This window comes from Mesoplodon bidens (genome assembly GCF_964165515.1).
Source record: "Mesoplodon bidens genome assembly, chromosome: X".
Lineage (NCBI taxonomy): Eukaryota > Metazoa > Chordata > Mammalia > Artiodactyla > Ziphiidae > Mesoplodon > Mesoplodon bidens.
The window spans coordinates 46957378-46983937 of record NC_138163.1 but is presented as its reverse complement, the minus strand read 5'-3'; the positions used below and the strand labels follow the sequence as shown (position 1 = coordinate 46983937).

The window sequence follows — 26560 nt, the reverse complement described above, 5'->3', positions numbered from 1 at the left end:
AATTAGCCTTGTCAACTTTTATTTATATAGGCTCTCTTCCAATTATATCTTTTCCCCCCAAGTATAACTTTTCAATAAGATTGATTTTAAACAATAAAACTTAGAGAATCTGTGTAAGATTGAAGAATTTAAATACGTGGGTTTATTATTAACACAGTAGCAAATATGTCAAGGAAACACGCCCCATGAAAAGTGTTTCAAAGAAACATACATCTGCTCTGAGAAAGGTCTGTACCCAATAAGTAAGCCCGAAGAGGCTTGTTTGCTTGGTTATGCCAGCAGATAAGCCTGGCAAACCTCGGTGTGACTGAAGAAGCCAGTTTGAGACTCAGCCTAGCCGAAGCGAGCTACTGGACCCTGGCTGCGCTCAGCGAACCTTGTCACGATGGTGTTCACATTTTGGAAGGTCTTTCTGATCCTAAACTGCCTTGCAGGTAAGGAAAGGATCTCCAACCGACCAAAGATCATTGGGAATAGAGTTTCTTTTTAAACTGAAATCGCAAACTTTTACATAGACTATTCCTCTCCTATGCTTAAAAGGAACTATGATTAGTATGCTGAGTAAAATAATTTTTGGAAATCTTGCTTAGCAAATATGTGCCATGCCGATATTTTGGGGGCTCAGCCTGTAAATAGAATTGTTTTATGTAGTTTCTGAATTAGGATTTTTTTCACAGGAAAATCACAGTATCTTCCTTTTTGTTTGAAAGTTGAACAGATGAATTTACTCAGAAGCTGAAGTTTGTGCCAAGGCTACATTTTTCTCTGTTTTACTTGAGCATTTCCCTCAAACTCATTTTGATTGACTTGCTAAGCCTGGCTGGGAGTGCCTGCCGTGCTTTACTATCTAACATTTCTTAAGAGTTGTCCTTTTCCAAGCATAAGACTGTGTTTAGGAAAATATGTGAGTGATTTATCATTGTGCACAGTATGGGTGTTTTTAGGGGGTTTGAGCAGAATAAAATTATTTTTAGAGTCAAAATGTTAATGTTGGTAGACCCAGGAGAGATCATTAATTCAGAAAAACCCCTTGGCTAGTTTTTTTAAAATACCAGATACATTTTGAATCTGTTCTTATGATAAATTAGGTTCATGGTAGATACAACAAGATTGTTTACCCAAGAAATGATATTTTTAAGCCATCAGTAATATTAGGCAGTTATTAGAATGAGGTTTACTAAGCATATTTAATGACATAAGAAAATGCTCAGGATAAAATATTGAGTGAAAAAGCAGGATATACCCACATTGTTAGAATAAATTACTAGAAGGTTATATACCAAACTGCTCATGGTGATTGCCTCCAGCTGCTGGGATTATAGATGTTTTTTTATCTTATTCTCTGCCTTTTTCATATTTTCCACGGTTTCTACAAAGAATATTACACAATTTTTATAATCAGAAAAAAGTGTTACTTTTCAAAACTATATGGTATTTAGTAATAGTTCTCTAAATGTTCGTTACTGTTTAAACAAACATGTTCCATGGAGTCACCAGAAGGCAATACTGCATTTATCCAGTGATCTAACCAGGACTTAGAGCTGGAAAAAGCCGCCCTTCTCAATTTCCATCCTGGTGGGAACATATATTACTATTTTCCCTTTCCCCCAGGGATATTCATTTTAAACCTTAACTTTAGACAGTGAAAGTCTTTGTTCCTTTTAAAGAGCTTCCAGTCACTAGCTAATTGGGTCGCCCCTGGGCCTTCTGCACTAGCCCTCTAAAAATCACACCTGTAGTCAACACCTACTTCCCTATGTGACGCCTTTCTCTGGCCTATACTAGGTGCCAGTTTCAGAACAGTTGCAAGAGTGGTTTTTCACTCTAACAAGCATATATATATATATATAATTTTTACTGATTATAAATGTAATGTATGGTCTTTGTAGAGAGGTTGGAAATACAGGAATGTATAAATAAGAAAATAAAAGTCACCAGAAATCTTACCAGAGATTTGGGTGAATTTCTTATTTTTTTCCTTTGCAAGTGTATGTATTACATTACAAAATTGGGTTTATACCTTGTATACATTTTTTTATTGTTTAAAACTTACTTAGATGATGTCAGGATCTTACTTGATTATGACTTTTGGAACAAAGCCCAGAGTGACCAATAAATACTTCAGAGCCTTTGTTTTTAAATTACTGTATAACTGGTTTTGTTGGTGTATAGTGTACATATACAATTTAGCTGGCCCAAAGCAAAATGTGGTAGTGTCAGTCTAGTAGATAGAATGGAAATATGGTACAATATATTATTGTTTGCTTACATAAGTATGGAAGTCAGAGAAAGAAAGAGTTCAGTAATGTATGCCTGGCATTAGTAGTGTCCATCAGTTGGTCCAGAAATGGCTGTGAGGTAACTGATAATGTTTCCATCCATGTGTAATTTGATGTCCTACCTGGACTTGTTTCCTGGTCAGGAAGAATGTCACATTTTTGGTGTCAAGCATGGTGCTTGGCACATAGTGGGCACATAGGAAAGGTTTACTGAAAGAATTAACTACCTTCCGAAATCTTGCCATGCGTGACATGGATGGGCCTTAAGGGCATTATGCAAAGTGAAATAAGTCAGAGAAAGACAAACACTGTATGATCTCACTCATATGTAGAATCTAAAAACAAAAACCTGAATTCATAGAAACAGAGAGTATAACAGTGGTTACCAGGGGTGATGGGTTTGCGGTAATGGGGAGATGTTGGTCGAAGGGTACAAACTTCCGGTTAGAAGATGAATAAGTTCTGGGGATCTAATGTACAGCATGGTGACTATAATTGACAATACTGTATTATATGGTTGAAAGTTTTTAAGAGGGTAGATCTTAAATATTGTCACCACAAAAAAGAAAACATAATTATGTGATGTGATGGAAGTGTTAGTTAACGCTATGGTGGTAATCATTTTGAAATATATATCAAATCAACACTTTGTACAGCTTAAACTTACACGATGTTATATGTAAACCATATTTGAATAAAGGTGGAAAAATAAAAGAGTCGATTACCTCCTCAAACCCCGAACATCCAGAATTGATTTTCACTTACATATATACAATGAATTTTTTGTACAGGTAAGCATGAGAGATTTTATTTTAATGAAAACCTTTCTGCTGACTTCTAAGGAAGTTAGGTTAAATTCCACTTCAGGAAAATAATGTTAATCATAAATGTCTTCTGCAAAAGTTCAAGCATATCATTTTAGATGTTTGTAATATATATGAGTCACCTGTTGGAAAGATATGTTAATGTTGTTTCCATTCTCGGAAGGTACGTGCTATGCATTTTAATGCAGTAATATATTTGAACTTTGGTTTTGCAGTCAGGTCCATAAAGTTAGTGATCATTTGGTTATATTATTCCCTAACTCAAAAATGAAGCAATTTTACATGAAGTTGCTGGAAATTAAATCACTTCAAATGCATCAAGTCAAATAGGGCTATTTGGTATATTAGGAGAATAATAATCCCCCTACAAGCAAATGCCTTCCACATTGTAGGCATTAAATAGATGAATGAACAATCATTACCAAAACATGAGGCATTTAAAATCTTTCTAGAGTGTTGATTAACTCAAGTGTATACAACTTGGATTATTTTCCTTTAATAGTATGCACTGATTTTTAAAAGCAGTCACACATATTTCAACCATGTATGTGTTTTTTTTGGGGGGGGGTGTTTTTTTTAATTCAGCCAGGTCAGTGAGTGAAATTGCAATTCTGAGTTTTGTTTAAATCAGGTACTAATCTTTATTTTGCTGTTTATTCACAGTCTTGTCAAAGTGGAGATTTTTTCTGACTTTTTCAATTTTTAAATAATTTCTCAATTTAGACTAAATGAATCCAAAGGAAGGGAACACTTTTTTTCCTAACACACACAAAATCACTTTCAGTTTAAGACTAAATTTGTACAGTTCACTATCCACATGTGGCTATTTAAATATAAATGAATTCAAATTAAATAAAATAAGAAATTCTGTTCTTCAGTCACACTAGCCACATTTCAGGTGCTCCATAGCTACATGTGGGTAATGGCTACTGAATTGGACAGCACAGCTGTAGAACATTTCCATCATCACAGAAAGTTCTATTGGACAGTGCTGGGCTAGACAGTGGTCTCAGAGGTTTAAGTAGTGTGCACTAATTGAATGATGTGACATTTTTTTAAAGTTCATCTGGAAATATATAACTCAGCTCTGAAGTGTATTGTCATTATATTAGAGATGGACAGTTTCTGAAAACTATCTTTTCTTCAGAATTTAAGGATTGATTATGGTGCTGAGTATTGGGAATCAGGGCAATAAAAATGGCCTGGAAATATTGCCTTGCCAATTGTTACCTATTTACAGAACAATGTGTCGTATTCTTAAAAATATATTGTCTCACAGTAGATTTGGAGGTTACCATACTTATTCCGAGGTGATATTGTTGAGCTTTTACAGATCTCAATTTACATATTTATATGTCTTCTATTAAAAGTATCTTGAAAATCCCACATCCTTGATATTCATTTGCCTCCATTCTGGTCTGTACTATTAATGGTTCCTCATGCATTGACATGGCAGGCAGAGATTGTGTCTGTCTTGTTCATTGGTATTTCCCCAGTGTTAGCACTGTTTGTGGTAGAAAATAGGTGCTCAACATATATTAGCTGATAGGCATCAAGGCTTCTTCCATGGCTTACCTTGTGTGAGAATTGTGTTTACTCTGCCTTCAGGCACCTTTGTCGAGGGTAGCCCTTAAAGGCTTTTTTGGTTTGTTTCTTGTTTTTGTTCTTTTTTTGCCTTACCTATCACAAATTATTACCATTAGCCAATCCCATAATAGATACTGGGACATAAACTAGAGGACAGAAATGATGGCCAAATAATATCTTCAAAGTCCCCTTTTTAGGGGAAAGTTTATGGGAACTTTAATGGCCACCAAATCCCCATTCTATCCCTTTAATTTTGGATGCTTTAAAGACATTTGGAAGTCACTATTTGGGCATAGCCACAGATGGATTTGGCTAACTTCCAGGAGAAATTAGATGGGATTCTGAGGGCAGGAGAGAGTCACTTAGCTTTCTCCAGTGAACTTTCCATCAGAAAATGTAGCTGATTTCTGCAGGCCAATTTTGTTTTTGGGATAGGCATTATGGGAACCAGGAACACATATGGAGGAGAACATTGGGAAAGGGAAAACTGCATGGAGTTAGAAGGTGCTGCACTGGTGTCTACCCTAAAACACTTCTCTCAATTCATCAAGACATTGGTTGCCATGTAAACAGCCAACTCTGACAGAGAAGCAGCTGGACCAGATGGCCTGGCTGTGACAAAGAACATGGCTATTGAATCCAGGAAACCAGGGGTAATCAGTACAATTGTTTGCTTTTTCTTTAAAATTTTCAAAATGTTTGTTAATTCCCTGAGTTCCTTTTGCCTGACCACTGTCATTAAGAAAAAATAAAATTAAAGTCGTCTTTGGGAAGGGGGCCAGGAATTTGTCTTTCTGTACTATTTCCTCTGATCTTCCCACCATCTTTGTATCCTCATCCTGTCCCAACCTGGAAGGCAGCTAGCGTTCCCACTCTAGCCCCCCTGCAGCATAGGGAGCACCTCTTAAACTTGACCTTTTCTAATACCTGCCTGACAGTCTTATGTTCCATCCTGGAAAGCTTCTATACTCTGAGTTCGCAATGGATAATAACCAGTTATTACGATGAGCCAATGCCTCTATAGTGTTACCCAAAGTATTGTCCCCTATAACATCCCTTGGGAAAATGTTTACATAGTACTAAGGATTTCAAGGACAGTGGTAGGCTGGATTTTGGGGTAGGGAGCTCTTTGGTATTCCTCCAAATCGTATGGGAAGCAGATCCTTTTCTAAGGCCAATAGTTCTCTTAGGCCCCTTTTACAATCTTAAATCTTGAGGGAGATTTCTGGTTTGGACAAAATGACATAGATCTGTGTCTCCTTGCTTCTCCCTGCTAAGCACAAGTATAAACACTCCCTGGAAATAATGCAAGAGACAACCAAGGGAGAACTCTGAAAGACAGTAAAAAGAAAGCAAACTGGCTTAGACCCTGGGAACTACAGAGAGGCAGGGTATCTTATGCCTCTTTACCCAAAGGAGGAAGTGGCCCCAGTCCTGGCATTTCTTGATCCTAACATAACAGCCCACAGGGAGTCCCTCTAACATCAGATGAGCTCAACACCACTGGCAAGGGGCAGTCATCAGGAGACCCACCAATGATAGTAGACAAAAGAAGCAATCTCCTTCCTCACTGGGCCTGAGACTCCCTACTTTCACCTAGCGATACTGAGGAGGGAGGGTGGAACAGACAAGAGGAATGAAACCACAGAAAGTATCTGGTTCTAGAAGGCTCTTTGTCTCTCCTTCCCCACAGAGAGACACCAGGGCAGCTGGGGGTTCCAATAGGAGTGTCCTGCTATACCTGTCTCCCACTGAGAGTTACGCAGAAACCTGACCTAGGGAAATGCTTCCACGTGCTCAGGCAACAGGGTCAGGGATAAATAGAAGCCCTGGTGACCCCAGATAACCAAATAGACCAAAACAACACCACAAAAATTAAACTGGCATTAGAAATATGCAAAAGTAGGCCAAGACCTGTGTGCAAAACATAAAACAAAACAAAAGTGACTGTCTGCTAAAATAAAAGATTTAAGTAGGAGTTTTCTAGCATAACAGACAAAATGCCTGTAGGTTTTGACAAATGTATAATCACATGTATCTACCATTATATTATTGTACAGAGTATTTTCACTTCCCTAAAAACCTTCTGTGCTCCACTTATTGATGTCTTCCTCTACACCAACCCCTGTCAACCACTCATCTTTTTACTGTCTGCATAATTTTTCCTTTTCCACAATGTCATATAGTTGGAATCATACAGTGTGTAGCCTTTCCAAATTGGCTTCTTTCACTTAGGAATATGCATTTAAGGTTCCTCCATGCCTTTTCATGGCTTGATAGCTCATTTCTTTTTAGCACTGAATAATATTGTCAGTGTCTGGATGTACCACAGTTTATGAATCCATTCACTTACTGAAGGACATCTTGGTTGCTTCTAAGTTTTGGCAGTTATAAATAAAGCTGCTATAAACCTGTGTGCAGATTTTTGTGTAGACAAAAGTCTTCAACTTCTTTGGTTAAATATCAAGGAACACAATTGCTGGATAGTATGGTAAGAGTATGTTTAGTTTTGTAAGAAACCACCAAACTGTCTCAAAATGCCTGTACCATTTTACATTCCCACCAGCAACAAATGTTGCTGGTGCTCCACATCCTCATCGGCATTCAGTGTGTCAGTGTTGTGAATTTTTTTTTTAATTAAAAAAATTGTGGCTGCGCCATGCAGCATGTGGAATCTTATTTCCCCGACCAGGGATCGAACCTGTGCCCCCTCCATTAGAAGTGCGGAGTCTTAACCACTGGACCACCAGGGAAGTCCCCCAGTAGTGTTGTTTTAATTTGCATTTCCCTGATGACATAAAATGTGGAGCATATTTTCATATGCTCATTTGCCATCTATATAGCACCTTTGGTGAGATGTCTCTTTAAGGTCTTTGCCATTTTTTAATCTGGTTGTTTGTTTTCTTATTATTGAGTCTTAAGAGTTCTTTGTATATTTTGGATAATGGTCCTTTATTATCTTTGTCTTCTGTAAATAGTTTCTTCTAGTCTGTGGCTTGTCTTTTCATTCTCTTGACAGTGTCTTTCACAGAGCAGTTTTAATTTTAATGAAATTCAGCTTATCAATTTTTTCTTTCATGGATCATGCTTTTGGTGTCATCATCAAACCCAAGGTCATCTAGATTTTCTCTTATGTTATGTTGTAGGAGTTTTATAGCTTTGCTTTTTACATTTAGATCTGTGATCCATTTTGAGATAATTTTTGTGAAATGTGTAAGTTCTATGTCTAGATTCTTTTTTTTTTTTTTTGGCACATGGAAATCCAGTTGTTCCAGCACCATTTGTTGAGAAGATTTTCTTTCCTCCATTGTATTGCCTTTGCTCCTTTGTCAAAGATCAGTTGACTATATTTATGTGGGTCTACTTCTGGCCTCTCTATTCTGTTCCATTGATCTATTTGTCTGTTCTTTCACCAGTATTACACAGTCTTGATTACCATAGCTTTACAGGAAGTCTTTAAGTTGGTTAGTGTCAGTCCTCCAACTTTGTTTTTCTCCTTCAGTATGTGTCTTGGTTATTCTGGATCTTTTGCCTTGCCATATAAACTTTGGAATAACTTTGTTGCTATCCACATAATAACTTGCTGGTATTTTGACTGGGATTACATTGAGTCCATAGATTAAGCTGGGAAGAACTGACATCTCGGAAATGTTGAGTCTTCCTTAAACATGGAATATCTCTCCATTTATTAATTCTTGTCTGATTTTTTTCATCAGAATTTTTTAGTTTTCCTCATACAGATCTTGTACATATTTTGTTAGACTTACACTGAAGTATTTCATTTCTGGGGGTGCTAATGTAAATTGTATTGTGTTTTTTAAATTTTAATTTTATTATAGTATAGTTGATTTACAAAATTGTGTTAGTTTCAGGTGTACAGCAAAGTGATTCAGTTATACATATACATATATTCATTCTTTTTAAGATTATTTTCCCATATAAGTTATCTCAGAATACTGAGTAGAGTCCCGTTTATAGATAGGAAAGCGATAAGGTTTTGTACATTAACCTTGTATCCCGAAAATTTTCTATAATCATTTATTAGTTCCAGGAGATTTTTGCTGATTCTTCTGGATTTTCTACATAGGCAGTCATGTCATCTCTCATTTCCTTCACAATCTGTATACATTTTATTCCCTTTTTGTGTCTTATTGCATTAGCTAGGACTTCCAGTATGAGGTTGAAAAGGAGTGATGAAAGGGGATATCCTTGCCTTGTTTCTGACCTTAGTAGGAAAGCTTCTAGTTTTTCACCATTAAGTATGATGTTAGCTGTAGGGTTTTTGTAAATGTTCTTCATCAAGTTGAAGAAGTTCTCTGTTCCTAGTTTATTGAGAATTTTTATCATGAATGCATGTTGGATTTTGTCAAATGCTTTCTCTGAATAAATTGATATGATCATGTGATTTTTTTTCTTTAGCCTATTGCCATGATGAGTTACATTAATCAATTTTCAAGTGTTGAACCAGCCTTGCATACTTGGGGTAAACCACACTTGTTCTTGGTGTAGAATTCCTTTTATTCATTGTTGGATTTGATTTGCTAATATTTTGTTGAGGATTTTTGCATCTATGTTCATGAGAGATATTGTCCTATAGTTTTCTTGTAATGTCTTTTTCTGGTTTTAGTATTAGGGTGAGGTTGGCATCTTAGGATGAGTTAGGAAACATTCCCTTTGTTCTGTTTTCTGAAAGAGATTGTAGACAATTTGTACAGTTTCTTCCTTAAATATTTGGTAGAATTCACCAGTGAACCCATCTGAGCCTGGTGCTTTCTGTTTGGGAACGTTATTAATTATTGATTCAATTTCTTTAAGAGCTATAGAATAGATATAGGCCTGTTCGGATTGTCTACTTTTTGTGTGAGTTTTGGCAGATTGTGTCTTTCAAGGAATTGGTCCATTTCATCTAAGTTTTCAAATTTGTGGGCATAGATTTGTTCCTAGCATTCCTTTATTATCCTTTTAATGTCCATGGTACCTGCAGTGATGGCCCCTCTTTTATTAGTAATTTGTGTCCTATGTATTTTTTTCTTAGTTAGCCTGGCTAGAGCCTTAACAATTTTCTTTATCTTTTCGAATAATCAGTTTTGGTTTCATTGGTTTTCTCTATTGATTTCCTGTTTTCAATTTCATTGATTTCTCCTCTAATTTTCATTATTTCTTTTCTTTAAAAAAATTTATGAAAGTATAGTTGATTTACAATATTGTATTAATTTCTGCTGTGTAGCAAAGTGATTCAGTCATGCATATATATATTCTTTTCCATTATGATTTATCACAGGATACTGAATATAGTTCTCTGTGCTGTACAGTAGGACCTTATTGTTTATTACTCTTCTTTTTCTAGTTTCCTAAGGAACAAGTTTAGATGATTGATTTTAGAGCTTTCACATTCAGTGTTGTAAATTTCCCTCTAAGCACTGCTTTGGCTGCATACCACAAATTTTGGTAAGTTGTATTTTCATTTTCATCTAGCTAAAAATATTTTAAAATTTCTCCTGAGTTTTCTTCTTTGACCCATGTGTTATTTTGAAGTGTGTTGTTTAATCTCCATGTGTTTGGGGACTTTTCAGTAATTTTTTTGTTATTGATTTCTACTTTATTTTCATTGTGGTCTGAGAGCAGACACTGTGTGACTTCTTTTAAATTTGTTAAGGTTTGTTTTATGGCCCAGAGTCTGGTCTATCTTGGTGAGTATTCATAGTGTTTTAAAAGTGCATCTCTTTGTATAGAACACTCTACCCCAAAACAGCAGAATGCACTTTTTTTCCTCCAAGCACCACAGAACACTTACCAAAATAGACCATAGGCATGGCCATATAACAGACCTCAACAACTTTAAAACATTTTAAATTATACAGTCTGTTCTCTAAGCACAATGGAATCAAACTAGAAACCAAGAACAGAAAGACAACAGGAAAGTCTCTAAATACTTGAAAATTACACAACACACTTCTAAATAATCTGTGGATCAAAGAGAAAGTCTTAAAGGAAATTTTAAAAATATATATAGAACTGAATGAAAATGAAAATATAACATATAGACAAATGTAACATGCAGCTAAAGCAGTGCTGAGAGAGAAATTTATAACACTAAATGATTACATTTGAAATGAAGAAAAGTCTCAAGTCACTAACTGAAGTTCCGACATCAAGGAACTAGTAAAAGAAGAACAAAATAAACCCAAACAAGCAGAAGGAAGGAAGTAATCAAGAGTTGAAATCAATGGAAATTAAATAGGAAAACTATAGAGAAAATTAAATGAAATGCAAATCTGGTTCTTTGAAAACAATTGATAAACCTCTAGCAAGACTGGTAAAAATAAAAAGATAAGACACGAATCATCAATATCAGAAGTGAAATATGGGATATCACTCTATATCTTGCAGTCATTAAAGATATAAGAAGGGAATACTATGAACAATTTTACATTCATATATTTGACGACTTCTTAGAAGAAATGGATCAACTCCTCAAAAACAACAAACTACTAAAACTCACCCAATATAAAATGTATAAGCTGAATATCCCTATAATCATTAAAGAGATTGAATTCGTAATTCAAAAACTTCCTGAAAACGAAATTGCCAGGCCTAGACACTTTCACTGGATAATTCTACCAAATGTTTAAAAAATAATTAACAACAATTTTACACAATCTTTTCCAAAAAATAGAAGAGGAGGGAACATTTCAGACTCATTTTTGAGGCTGGTATTAACCTGATACCAAAACCAGACAAAGACAGTACAAAAATAGAAAACTACAGACCAATATCTCTCATGAACTTAAACTCAAAATCCCTCAAGAAAACACTAGCAAATTGAATCCCACGGTGTTTAAAAGGAATTCTACCTAAGTGGGATTTATTTAAGGTATGCAAGGCTGGTTCAATATTCAAAAACATTCAGTGTAATCTCTCATATCAACAGGCTAACTTAAAAAAAAAAAGAGTATATCAATTGATACAGAAAAAGTACCTGACATGGGCTTCCCTGGTGGCGCAGTGGTTGAGAGTCCGCCTGCCAATTCAGGGGACACGGGTTCGTGCCCCGGTCTGGGAGGATCCCACATGCCGTGGAGCGGCTGGGCCCGTGAGCCATGGCCGCTGAGCCTGCACGTCTGGAGCCTGTGCTCCGCAACGGGAGAGGCCACAACAGTGAAAGGCCTGCGTACCACCAAAAAAAAAAAAAAAAAAAAAAAAGTACCTGACAAAATCCAACACCCATTCATGAAAGAAAATAAACAAAAAAAAACAAAACAAAAAACCCAAAACCTCTTAGCATGTTAGGAATAGACGATGTGTTAGTTTCCAAAAGCTGCTGCAACAAATTGCCATAAAATGGGTGGCTTAAAACAGACAAATTTATTCTCTCACAGTTCTGGAGGCCAAAATTCCAAAGTCAAAGTGCTGGCAGAATTGATTCTGGAGAATCCGTGCCACGCCTTTCTCCTAGCTGGCTGCTAGCAATTCTTGGTGCTCCTTGGCTTGTATATGCATCACTCCAATTTCTGACTCCATCTTCACATGGCCTTTCCTTCTATGTATCTGTGTGACAAATCTCACTGTCCTTGTTCTTATAATGACAGCAGTCATTAGGTTTAGGCCCCATCTTAAATCCAGGGTGATCTATGTCATCATTAATTACATTGCAAAGACCCTGTTTCCAAGTAAGATCACATTCACAGGCACCAGGGATTAGCACTTGTTCGTATCCTTTTGGGGGCCCCAATTCAACCCATGGCAGGAGAATTCCCTTAACTTGATAAAGAACATCTACAAATATCCTACAGCTAACATTGTATTTAATGGCGAAATACTGAATGCTTTTCCCCTAAGACTGGGAACAAGGCAAGGATGTCTACTTTCTCAACTCTCTTATTCAATAAAATACTGGAAGTTATAGCTGCTGTAATAAGGCAGTAAAAATTAATTAAAGACATACAGATAGGAAAGGAAGAAATAAAGTTCGCTCTACCCAACAAAAGACTGGCATCTAGGTTGTATAGAGAACTCTCAAAATTCAACAGTAAAAACTTAAGCAATCAGAAAATGGGCAAAAGACATGAAAGACATTTTGCTGAGGAAGATATACAAATGGCAAATAATCACAGGAAAAGTTATTTAGCATCATTAATTTGCATTAGGGAAATGCAAATTAAAACCATGATAATATAAAAATGCAAATTAAAACCACAATAATATAAAACCACAATAATATATTACTACGCACCTATTAGAATGGCTAAATTAGAAAATAGTGACAACACCAAATGCTGATGAGGATGTGGAGAGGCTGAACCACTCATACACTTTGGAAAACAGTGTGGCTGTTTTTTGCTTTTACTTTTAATAAAACTAAACATGTAACTACCATCTAACCCAGCAATTGCACTCTTGGGAATTTATCCCAGAGACATGGGAATTTATCCTCATACAAAAATCTGTACATGAGGCTGGTATTAACCTGATACCAACCTGTTTGTTGGAGTTTTATTCAATTGCTAAAAACTAGAAACAACCCAGATGCCCCTAAATGGGTAAATGGTTAAACAAGTCATGGTACATACATACCACTGAATGTTACTAAGCAATAAAAGGCAATGAACTACTGATACACACAACAACTTGGATGAATTCCTAGGTAATTATGCTGAGTGAAAAAAAGCTAATCAGCAAAAAGGTTACCATGCTTCCATTTATGTAACATTTATGAAATGACAAAATTTTAGAAATAAATGGAAGACAGATTAGTGGTTGCCAATGCTTAGGATCAGGGATGGGGTACAGGAGGGAGGTGAGTGTGATTATGGAAGGGAAATATGAGGGATCTTTGTGGTGGTGGACTGTTCAGTATCTTGACTGTGGTTGTGGATACACAAACCTACACATGTGATAAAATTGTGTAGAATTAAATGCATACACACACAGTATTACAAGTAAAACTGGAGAAACCTGAGATGAATAAAATCAGTGGACTGTATCAATATCAGTGTCCTGGTTGTGATATTACACAGTAGTTTTACAAAATAAGCTACCACGCGGGTGCTGAGTAAAGTGTACATGGGATCTCCATCTTATTTCTTAGAATTGCGTGTGAATATACTATTATCCCAATAAAATTTCCAATTAAATATTGTTGAGGGCCCAAAAGACTTTTGCCATGTAGGTTATTTCTATTTCTATTTATTGTATTAGGAAGTAAAACTAAAAGAAATTTAAACACAAAAATACACAAACATGCATTCCATTAGCCACTAGATGAATATCATTACTTGTCATGTAACTGCTGGAACACTCCATTGTACACTCATGAGAAGATGAGAGTGAACAAATAACAACTTAGTATTATTATGAACATTATTTTGATCTTGTAGCCTCTCCAAAATGGTCTCAGGGCTAGGATGACCAACTCATCTAGTTTTACTGGGACTTTCCTGGTTTAAGCACTGAAAGTCCTGACAAAACCAGTATAGCTTGCCTGAAACTCACCTGGTTTTAAAACTGAAAGTGCCATATCTACAGAACCTCATCAGCCCTGGGCAAACTGAATTGGTTGTTCTCCAGACTCATGGACTTTTTGGGTCCTTGGACAACACTTTAAGAACCTCTTTGTCAGGCCATCCTTACACAGAAGAAATTCCCAGTTCAGTGTTATTACCTCACCATCACATAGGAGTTGAACATCTTCATATTGTAATTTGTTAGAAACTCCCCTACCCGATGCCAGTTGCTTGCTCGACTTTCCTATATGGTTCATTCTACATTCTCCTTACCTTGGATTCCTCAAATAAGATGTCATTGAAAGTGTTTTGTAATGAAAAAAAAAATGTCATCAGAATGTGAGTGTGTACCATCGTTTTTTTATGATTATCTTTTCAGGTCCAGTTCGTGGAGTGCAAGTGACCATCCCAGATGGTTTTGTGAATGTGACTGTTGGATCTGATGTCACTCTCATCTGCACCTACACCACCACTGTGGTCTCACTGGACAAGCTTTCCATCCAGTGGACATTCTTCCATAAGGAGTCACAGCCAGTTTCTGTAAGGACTTCTTCCCCCTAAACTCCTCTCCTTTGGTAGTTCTGACATAAACTGTTGGGGTCAGTGTGAGAAGAAGGAATGGTAAGCCAGTGGCAACAGGAGCAGAACCTCAGATACAAGGGGTTTGAAGATAGCTGTTTAGGGAAGATTATCATCTAAGTGACTTGGCTTTTGTCCTCTCCTCATATTCAGTTACAGCCTGTTATCTTAATTCTGTGTAGGTCAACATCAAGTATATCATGTATTCTAGAGTAGACAGGAAGGGTCTTTCTCACAGGTGAAATGAGCAGTAGTTCTGAAAGGGCTTCTCCCATCCCCCAAATCTCTCCCTATTATTTCCAGAAAACCCCAGTTCAAATATATGTCCTAGTTGATCTGCAAATCTCTGTCAAACTTAATGTCTGGGCTCTGCCTGTCAAGTGAGCTAGCTCATTGTGACAGACTGAGTCCTGATGGAATGAGACTCTCCAGGTGGGTGGATAAGGGCAAAGTAGTAATGAACCTTGGGTAATAAAAGGCATCTGGAGGCTAGAGGATAAGGGACAGGAGGGGAGGCTAGGGTCTGGGGAAGAGGTTGCTGGAGGAGGGTGGGTGAAAGTCAAAGGAGGAGGATGATTCTACTTGCAAGCTGCCTATTCCCAGAATTTTTTCATCTGGCCTTAAGGGTAATGCCTTCTTTAAATTAGTCCAGGGACTAAAATTGTATACTCAAAAGTATGTATGTGTGTGTGCACGTGTATGCATGTGTACGCATGTGCATGCACTCATGCATGTGAGTGTGCAAGCATGTGTGCCAACACATATCCCTTGAGGGAAAATGTCTGTAGCTTTCATCAGATTTTCAAAAGGATGTATGATCCAAAACAAGGAGTTCAGAGAAGAGGCAAATCAGTGTGGTTTGGATATAGTGGAGTTGGGCCTTGAAGGAAAGCAAGGGTTCTGATTATAGAAAGACAGAGGGAGAGGCAAGTTGAGCGGAGGAGGCCCAAGGGCAGACGTGGAGAAGAAGGAGGGCCAGTGTCTCTTCAGCCATCACTGGTCTTTTGGTCTTTTGTCTTTACCAAAGGTCCTGAGCATTTGTTTAGCAGGAAACATCGTTCAAGAGGAGACTAACAATGCCACCCTCTAGTGAAAGTTCAACAATTTTGCTCAGTACTGGTTACCTTAGACAAATATCTGAATCACTCTGTGCCTCTCTTCAAAATATGGTAGAATAGTAATATTCTTCTACATGGGCAGTACACCATCTAGCATTCAGTTCTCAGATCCACCCACTTCTGATCAAACACAGCACAGCCCATGCCTCGGTAGTGAGGGTATGAAGGAAAAGGCAGTCAGTCAGTGTCTAAAAATGGTGCATGCAAGAGATGCTTGGGAAAGATGTAGTTGGATCTGTCAGGCAAGAACACCTGTACTGGACCCCTTCATTGTTTGGGGTCTCTAGGACAATGGTACCAGCTTTTAGGAGTGGGATGAGAGGGTCTGAGTTTGGTAACAATTCAGATCAGCACAAGCCCCTGGCAAAGCTGGGACAGTCTTGAGTTTGCCTTCTCATGCTCATGTCTGGAATTCCTTTCAGCTTCCTCCGAAAGGCTTTGGGAACTGTGGCTGCCTTGAGCCGGGCAGTGGTCAACTCTTGTCATAAGTTCATCTTCTTTTCCTCCCCCAAGATCATTGTGTTAAAGGAGTAGTTGACTCCAAGACCTAGTATTTCTCAGTACCCAGGAGAGAATATCATCTCTTACTGATTATCCCCTCCATGTGGTTCCTTTGTGAATGGAGGATATGGAAGTATGCCATAAGTCTTCTGACCAGGAGCCAGGGTATTCATTAGCATGGTCCTTCTCTTAGAGAAGCCCTCCTCTCAGAAGACATGGACAGATTCAGATAGTCAGTCTCTCAGCAGGGAGTCACAGCTGAAGCCTCTAGGCCCCAGAACAGGCAGGCTAGCATAGAAGTTTTGGTTCCCCTCTGATCACATGAATGGCCTCTTCTTCCATCCAGCTAGTCACTGGTAAAAGTACAGAGACTTTACCTGCCCATGAACAGAACAGGCATTGACCCTACTTAGCATGAGTCTCTCAAACAACACTTACTCTTCTAGAAGAGCCACGGTGGAAGAAACCCTGTGCCGTCCTCGTCTTTCTAACACACATATAATGTGGACAACTTCTTTCTAGAACCTAGTACCTTTATATTCCATGGCTGCTCAGATCCTTCCAACTTGGCCTCTGCAGATAGCATTATATCAAATGCTTTTCAGATGTTGGTGGGGTGAGGGTGCTTCATCTTCTCAGGGGCATTTGAAAATGAGAGGAGTATTGGTTTAAGTGTTATAAATGGGAGTCACTACCGGCATTTAGTGGGTGGTGACTAGAGAGGCTTAATGTCTTGCAATATGTAGGAGAGACCCACACAGGAAAGAATTGTCTGCCCCAAATGCCAGTGTGGTTCCCACTGAGAAACACTCCAAGTTCTTCTCTTCCCACCACCCCTTCCCATCAAAGTTTATCTATTCTGTGTCCCATTCCCTCAGGTGTCTATTCTTGTTAAATCTGATAAATTAATGTAATGCTAAGGTGTTAAGGACTGGTGATCGTTCACTTTGTTCTATCCCAAAGAAAATAATTTAAGCAGAATCCTTTCATGCTTCAAAGAAGCAGTTTGGTTGGCGGGTGTCTCAGGCAAATGGCAGGCTGGGAAGGGAGTGGTTTGGAGGGAGGGAAGCCTTCCTTTTGGTGTTATATTCCTTCCACGTGCAATCCCAGCCCCCCTATGCAGTCTAGAGAAAATTCTGGGCTTGAGACCATTGCCACTCTACACTCCTCACCTCCCATGGCTAGCGCCTTTATGAACAGTGCAGGAAAGCAAGAAGCTGGAAGGGAAAGAATGGGTGGTGTGCTGTGGACTTCCATGCCCTCCTCATTTCCAAAATGTACCCACAAAGCAGCTCTGGAGGCTAAAGGCATTTATTAACTCCAACTCAGACTCAAACAGAAAGCAGACTGAATTCTTTCAACCCTTCTTGTTTATACTCCAGCTTCTAGTTACAGAGCAGTGCCACAAAGCTGAGGGGAAAGAAATCTTTTTGGACAAATCTGGCTCCCAGCTGCGTGGCCTCCTGTGAATAGGAACTTGGCACAGTAGGAAGAGAAAGGCTGTCATTGCAGCTGGCAGCCGTCGAAGGCCTCATGCGGTGAACCCACTTGGCATGGGAAGCATCATGCCAATGAATAGCAGCAACTGGCAGGAGAAGGGTTGGGTTGGAGTAGTGGATGGGATGGCCCCAAGAGGGGAAGGTTGCCTGGGAGTCATCTTCCTCGTCTAAGGCAGGGCTATGAGTGTTGTGTTAAGGTATTCAGCGGGAATCGGGAGGTCTGGATTCTAGGTCTGACTACAAATTGTATGATCTTGGGAAGATCACTTGCTCTACTGGGGCCTCAGTGTCCTTTTCTGTAATAGAGGAGGATGAATCAGAGGTTGCAAACTGGCAGCCTCTGGGCCTGATTTGGCCAGTGGATGCATGTTGGTTGGCCAGCCCAGTATTTTGTTCGTTTCCACAGTTTGAAAGCCTTGTTTGTCTTGGCTCTCCAGTTCACCACAGTTCCCACTGCCCTCCATGATCTTACCACTACCCACAGGCCCCTCCCAGCCATTTCCCATACGTCCAATATCCAGCTGGTTCCTGAAGGCTCTTCAACTTTAGCAACCATGAGCTAAGTTATCTCTAAGGGGCTCTTATAACTAATGTGCTATTATGTCTCCACATGTCAGCCTCTAACATCACCAAGGGGCAGGCAGAGAGGACCTTGGGGGGAAAGTGGGGCAGTCTGTCATGAACACAGCCACAAAGGGCAAGTGGGCAAAAGAATGAACAAGCACCACTTAAGGGAACACTTGCATGGGTTTTCTTAAAGCTGACTTGCCAGCCCCCAAATCACCACCCACAAAGGATGCGGCCTGTTGAACTTCCATGGCTTTTCGTGGACCTCAATTGCTTTGATCTCTAAATTGACAATATACTTTCTTTGAAAAGTGTACAAGACTCACAGGATCATGGGCCGGGATTTGGCCACCGTTCAGCTTTGATTTCTAAAAGGGTTATTCTTCTGTGGAAAATCGAACCAAGTTTCAGCCCTTCCTGTGTGATTAGATAAGTGGCTTCAGGAAAGCATTTCATTTTGTTTCTCTTTACAAGGACAGTGTGACAGTGTGGACTTCCCCTAACAGAAAGCCCCTCCATCTGTGTGTCTGGCTGCTGACTGGCCCTGGGGACTTTCCTTTTCACACAGCACCCTGAGGCCAAGGCCTTTCCCTTTTAGGTCTCCATGTTACACCTCCTTACCTCCATTTCTCTCCCAGATACCTCCAGTATTATTTGTGCGAGGGCAGGATATATTAGGCTACACTGCGAGGAGCAAGGATAGAAGGGTTGGTGAAGGTCCTTTTTTTTTTTTTTTTTTCTGATACGCGGGCCTCTCACTGTTGTGGCTTCTCCCGTTGTGGAGCACAGGCTCCGGACGCGCAGGCTCAGCGGCCATGGCTCACGGGCCCAGCCACTCCGTGGCATGTGGCATCTTCCTGGACCAGGGCACGAACCCATGTCCCCTGCATCAGCAGGCGGACTCTCAACCACTGTGCCACCAGGGAAGCCCCAAAGAGACCAAGTTTTTTTTTTTTTTTTGCGGTACGCGGGCCTCTCACTGTTGTGGCCTCTCGCATTGCGGAGCACAGGCTCCAGACGCGCAGGCTCAGCGGCCATGGCTCACGGGCCCAGCCACTCTGAGGCATGTGGGATCTTCCCGGACCGGGGCACGAACCCGTGTCCCCTGCATCGTCAGGCGGACTCTCAACCACTGCGCCACCAGGGAAGCCCGGTGAAGGTCCTTTTTGTCAGGAAGTTACAAGTCCAGGGCCTCATGACTTATTTTCTCATTGATTCCCGGCCGACTGTGAGACTTTTACAATGTGGCTTCTTTTCACGTCCTAGTCCTGACCTAAAACACATTCTCTTGACCCCCTGCTTTCTGCAGATATAAAGTCCTTTCAGCTAGATCCTCTGGGACTTACTGTGGGCCATAGGCAGGACTGATGTATCTCCTTGTGATGTCATCAGGCTTCAACATAAAACAGGCCGACCTACCCTCAGTCCTCCTAGGAGCAGGGGAAGTGGCCAGATGTCTAAATTGTAAAGGGCTTCCTTGATAGAACACAGGCTGCATTCCAGGTAAGAGTCCACAGGACCGCAAATTGTTAATTAGAAAGTAAATAAGGCCAGCGCTGGCTAGTGAAATGGAAAGCCGGATATCTTGGATGTCAACTCACATGAAGGTAATAGACCTTTGACAAGTTGAACTTCCTCCCGGCCTACTTGAATACCTTAGGTAACACTGGCTTTCCAGTTTGTAAGTCAAACAAGACCCCTCTGGGGCAAAAGTTTGTGATTTCAGTAGGCATGAATGCACGAATTGAATTATAAATGGTTCATTTAAGGCAGAAAAGAAAGCTAGTTGATGTTAGAGAACCGGAGGAGAGAGACAAGTTGTTTTCTCCTTAAATATACTCTTTTCTTTGAATTTTCCATCAGAATCTCCATTTCTGCGTTAGTTTAAAAGTATATTGGCTTTCTACCTGAGGGAGAATACATTTGAATTTATCTAGACAATATCTTTTGGTTTACTGATTGCCTTCCCTCTCATTAGCATGTTAATGTAAAAAGCACTGGACAAGGAATTAGAACTACCTTCTTGACCTGGTCTAACTGTTAACTTTGTGTGTCTTTTTTTAACCTCTTTGGGCTTCAGTCTCTTCTGTAAAGTGAGGAGAGTGAATTAAATGAACCATAAGTCTCTTCTAGTAGATTTTATGAAATAGTAATTGCCATTGGACTAGGGCAATCCCAGTTTATTGAATAATAAAAAACAATCACTGGAATTATACACATTTATATGAAACGAGCAAAGAGTGTAAATAGACTTTGTGTATTATGAAGGGACCTCAGGGATCACCTAGTTCAGTGATTCCCAAAGTTTAGTCATTCATGTCTCATCTTCATGATTTGTGTCATATTTGTGTATTACCAACACTAGTAACTATATAATGTTGTTTTCTCTATTGACTTGGTTTTGGTTTTTTTTTTGTTTTTTTTTTTTGGCTGCACCACGCAGCTCATGGGATCTTAGTTCCCTGACCAGAGACTGAACCTGGGTCCGGTAGTGAAAGTGTTGAGTCCTAACCACTGGACCACCAGGGCACTCCCTGACTTGGTTTTTAAAAGTCTTAAAAATGTCTGCCTTAGTTTCACTGTAAGTAATAATATCCATGAAGTCACAGATTTGATGTGATAGCTATGTCTCTAATACACATTACATTTTTAAAGTTTTCAATTTCTTGCCACCTAAAATCAACTTGTCGGCTTATGCTTAGGGAGTACATATCATACTTTAGAGAACACTACTCTGGTTCTTCATTCAGATGTAGAAACTAAAGTTTGGAGAGATTAAATAACTTTGTTTCTTATTGCAAAGTAGGTTGCCATGTAGACATGAGGAGAGGCTACTTCCCCCATGTCACAGTCAGAGGTCCAGCATGGCTAAAACCTCGGTCTTATGGAAGCAACCTAAGTGTCCATCAACAGAAGAATGGATAAAGAAGATGTGGCACATATATATAATGGAATATTGCTCAGCCATAAGACAAAATGAAATTGAGTTATTTGTAGTGAGGTGGATGGACCTAGGGTCTGTCCTACAGAGTGAAGTGAGTCAGAAAGAGAAAAACAAATACCGTATGCTAACACATATATATATATGGAATCTAAAAAAAAAATCGTTCTAAAAAACCTAGGGGCAGGACAGGGGTAAAGACATAAAGACGCAGATGTAGAGAATGGACTTGAGGACACGGGGAGGGGGAAGGGTGAGCTGGGACGAAGTGAGCGAGTGGCATGGACTTATATACACTACCAAATGTAAAATAGCTAGTGGGAAGCAGCCACATAGCACAGGGAGATCAGCTTGGAGCTTTGTGACCACCTAGAGGGGAGGGATAGGGAGGGTGGGAGGGAGACACAAGAGGGAGGGGATATGGGGATATATGTATACATATAGCTGATTCACTTTGTTATAAAGCAGAAACTAACACACCACTGTAAAGCAATTATACTCCAATAAAGATGTTAAAAATAAATAAATAAAACCCAGGTTTTCTTACTCCTAGACCAGGCCTCTTTCCATCACACCATGCTGCTTCCACAGTTAGCATTATGATCTGAATATCCATATTCTTTAACAGAGATGGGACTATAATCAAGATCTTTCTTAAATCTAGTAAATAATAATAATAATAAATAAATCTTTATGGCTTTGGGTGAGTCGTTTAATCTCTGTGTTTGAGTGCCCTTATTTGTCTAAAAGCAGTAATAATTCCAGTTCTGCCTCCTGCCATGTGGGGAGAAAGGTAGTAACTACCGTTGACCAAGCACTTCCTAGGCCCTTGGCTAAGTTACTTTGCTTCATCCTCGCACCACCACTATGAAGTGATGGGGCCAGATGGCTTCTCAGGAGCCTCTCTGTTCTGAAATGTTATTCTTCTAGCAAACAGGATGAACTCAGTTTTGCTTACCCAAAGGAATATGCATGTAAGGATCGTGAATATTCTTTTAGGGAAATCAGATATTCTAGATAATCCCACTGGGTAAAGTAAACCGAAATCAAAAATGTTTATCAAGTAGGAAAGACGATGGTTTTGGTTTTCCCATCGGACGTTTGTGTCCTATAGTAATGAGTTTCCTCCAAGTAGACTCATCAGGTGAGCATCTTGATCTGTTAGCCTAAAGCTTAGGAGTTGAATCCTGTCAGCTCCAGCTGCCTACTGTCTATAAGATATGCATATCTTCCTGCCCTGATGACATCACAGAGCTGCTTTGAGCACAAATGAGGTCGTGGCTGTGCAGTGCTGTGAGAAAGCTAAAGTGTCCCACTGAGCTGAGAAACTTTTGCCACAGGGACCTGTTCCTTACGGGGGGCAGGGGGAGGGGGATACTGCTTCATTTTTCATTCAATGTCAAAGTAGGTAACATTGGATAGGGGGAACTTCCACGTAGCTTATCCTAGCCCATGACACTATCCAGTTCTCATTTCTGTCATTTTCTGTCCTAGATTTACTATTTTGGAGGTGGACAAGCTACAGCCATCGGGAAATTTAAAGATCGCATTGTAGGGTCCGATGCTCCAGGTAACGCATCCATCACTATATCGCATATGCAACTAGAAGATAGTGGCATCTACGTCTGCGATGTTAACAACCCTCCTGACCTTTCCGGCGAAAATCAAGGCACCCTCAACGTCAGTGTGTTAGGTATGGACAATTTTTTCTGCTTTTTCTCTTCTTGGAGCAACTTAGGAATTGAATGAGCTAGGGCAGTGAGTTATTGGTACCAATTAAGTCCCAGGGTAAATATCCTCCCTGCTCCTTTTATTATCGGGAAAATAAAGACACACCACAAACCCAACCCACAGAGTAACACTGAGAAATCACTCATAAAACATGTTGAAACAATTGTCCAACCAAAAGAGCTGCCAACATGACAGATAGCAATAGATGACCACTTCCTGGATCCCTATCTCTGAAGGATGTGATGAGAACAGATGGGAAAATGTACAGTCCCACTATATGATCACTAGCAACTCTTTCAGAGGGAACCTCCAATTAGGGCCAGTCTGACCTGGGGGAAACAACTGTCAATTTGTTACCTCTCCAAAGCCAGCCACAATTCCCACCATTAAATCATTCTGTGGAATAAAGGCAGATGGATCCCTCTCTAAAATACTAATGCTATTTGGAAAAAAGAAAGAGTCGAGAATTAATTTATTTATACACAAATATTCAGTATGTGACATGGGGCAAGTCATATCTGCTCTTAAATGAACTTGGAGTGGTTAATTTATGCAGCATTTATTGAGTGCCCGCTTTGTGCCAGGAGCCAGGATGGAGGCATGGTTTCTGCTCTTGGGGAAGTTCACAATCTTGGTGATTCTTAGGGATCCTTCCAATCTCTGTCTGAGAGGACAATGGGAGTTTTGTCCATGTCTGTATGCCTAGCAGGTCCTGTCTGCAGGCCTTCAGATGTACTGAAGGGAGGGATGAAAGGGCTGTCAACCTTCACCAACTAACCAGTTGAGCTAAGGGCTCTCCCACTTCTAAGTAACCCAAATGGAGCTTATCTAGCCGTTGCTGCTCTTGAGCTGTGTACATCCATCACCGGAAAGGAGGAACTAGATCAAACCAGTGACTTGATAATTGAGTAGCTTTGAAAAGCCACAATTGGTAACAAGGTGCACACCCCAGGAGGACTGCCCAGAACTGTCTGAGCTTGCTGCCCAGGTGATGCCTAAAAAGAACCAACTATTTACTGTGAGGTTTGCTACTGCATCTACCCACCTGGAAAAGAAGGAAAGGTAATCAAGAGCTGATTTCTAGGAACGGGATAACCCCGTCATGTTTTTATTTTGCTGTACCCTGTGCTAGGCTTTGGGGTAAAGGGGATGACGAGAGAAGTATACACAAGCCCTTTCCTGGGAGAGTTGATGTTCCAGTGTGGAATAGATGCTAGCTCATCAGGCTGGGAGTCAGAAGACCTAGGTTCTAGCTCTTACTCTGCTACTCAGTGGCCTCAGACAAGTCAGCCCACCTTTCTCTGGCCATTTTGAGATGGGGTTGAAATTACTGCCCTGTCGTATTATCATTATGAGAATCAAATGATATGCTGGAGGTTCAGTGTTCATAGAACTTACGGGATTAGTCCTCTAAGGGTTTTCTGTTACTCCCTGGCTCTGGGTTGTCCTTCTGACCAGAAACAACCTAAAGAAGCCAAGCCTGTTTTTCTCTGAGCTTGGAAATAGCCCTGAGGTAAAGTTAGGGTGGTTAATATTCTTAAACTTAAAGTTCAGAGAGTCCCCAATCAACTTCCATAAGAAGTTGAGGGTCATTTCCTCTCTAAATTGTTTTTTCCCATGAGTCTTATGGTCAGTTGTTCTTGCAATGACTGTGTCATGACTTTTCCTTAAGCATCCAGTATCCAGGTAAGATAAGAGACAGAAGGCTCTGTGGATTTCTTTGTTTGGGAACGCTCAAAATCCTATTTTTATCAATTAGGCTAAGAACAAAGGCATTCCACCAATTTATGCTTTCTGGAAATTTTGAGACTGATAATTTCCTCTAAACATTGCAGAGGCTGTTTGCAGTTCTCAAATTCTATTGCACATGAGTGCCTGTTCTGCTTGCCCTGACTGAGGGGTGGGGCATGGTAGGGGCAAGTGTGTAAGGGAGACCAACTGAAGAGAGAGGTATTGATATTTCCTTAAATATTGCTCTTCCTAGCAATGCGTCTTTCGGAGACTTTTCATAACCCAGTGGTAGACGTAGATCCCATGCATTCACTCAGTCATGCATAAATTCATTTGGCAAACCCTGAACACATGTTCAGTTACTATGGTAGGCAATGGAGATGGAAAGATGTAAAAGTTCAGCTCCCAGCCCTCCTAAACTTCAAAGTCTAGTGGGGGAGGCAGATAGATAACATAAGCTTACAGTGGAGGGAGGAGAGGAGAGCTGGGAGATCACAGGGGAAAGGGCATAAAGCCGTGCAGGGGGAACTGGAGAAGGCTTCCTGGAGAAAGTGACTTCTGCATTGAACGTTGAAGGATGTGCAAGAGCGTGTCAGGCAGAAGAGGGGCTGAGGTGGCAGGGCACGATTTAGGTGAAGGAAACAGCAATGTGCAAAGGCCCAGGTGGTTTGGACGACCATTAATTTGAGAGACTTCCATTAGGTATGATAACCTTGGAAAATGAATCTCTGAAAAATACCCAGCAGAAGTTTGAATAATTGTTTTGTACGCATTTGGAAGGAACATCATCTTCCTTCTGCAATTTGGCACATAAAAAGAAAATGATGAATTTAGAGAAGATTTGAGAACACACTGAAGCATTTTCATTTATTTTCTGAGGTGAGCCTCTTCTTCCCATCCCAATTCTGTTGAAACCAATAAAGCTAAATGGTAGATCAGTGGCTTTGCCAGTTAAACATCCAAGTTCTGTCGGGGACTTTAACTGGATGAAATGTCAATTCAATACTGAATCAGTAGTCTTAGAAAATATATGGGTTTGGGATGTGGTTCAAAGTGATTTACTAAGTGTTTGGTTAATAAAAAATAAAAGAAAAATGTGTTCAGCAAAATAAAAAAATGCCTATCTGGGTTTGATTCTGGGCTCAAGAAATGAATGCAAGTCATTCCAGGGTTTTGTCCATGATTAGTTCAAATCCTGGGGTCTGGCTTCGTGATGAAGCACCCCCATTTACTTTTTGGTTCAGATTATTCTATTCCACTTACAGTGGAATAAAATCACCATGTTATTTAAAAAAGGCACTATCTAAATCTAGTGATAGGTGCACTGGATTTCTGGTTAAATAGCCTAGTTTATTTAGGGTAGGCAAATCCAAGGAGTTATTTCCATCTGAGGAAATCAACAGTAAGAAAGAACAAAGAGGGACTTCCCTGGTGGCACAGTGGTTAAGAATCTGCCTGCCAATGCAGGGGACACAGATTCAATCCCTGGTCCAGGAAAATCCCACATGTTGCGGAGCAACTAAGCCCATGTGCCACAACTACTGGGCCTGCGCTCTAGAGCCCGTGAGCCACAACTACTGAAGCCTGTGTGCCTAGGGCCCATGCTCTGCAACAAGAGAAGCCACCACAATGAGAAGCCCATGCACCACAACACAGGGTAGCCCCGGCTTGCTGCAACTAGAGAAAGTCTGCACGCAGCA

At 40.0% G+C, this 26560-nt stretch overlaps 1 protein-coding gene across 1 annotated transcript in view; it reads left to right on the top strand.

Annotated features, from left to right (window-relative positions):
- Positions 1–385: 385 nt before the first annotated feature.
- Positions 386–26560, top strand: part of VSIG1 (V-set and immunoglobulin domain containing 1) — a gene marked incomplete at both ends in the record, with an annotated part of 33917 nt that continues 7742 nt past the window's right edge. The window contains 3 exons of the mRNA XM_081223007.1: positions 386–434; positions 14573–14733; positions 22893–23091. Coding sequence (XP_081079133.1) covers positions 386–434; positions 14573–14733; positions 22893–23091 — 409 coding nt within the window. The remainder of the gene's footprint in view (positions 435–14572; positions 14734–22892; positions 23092–26560) is intronic.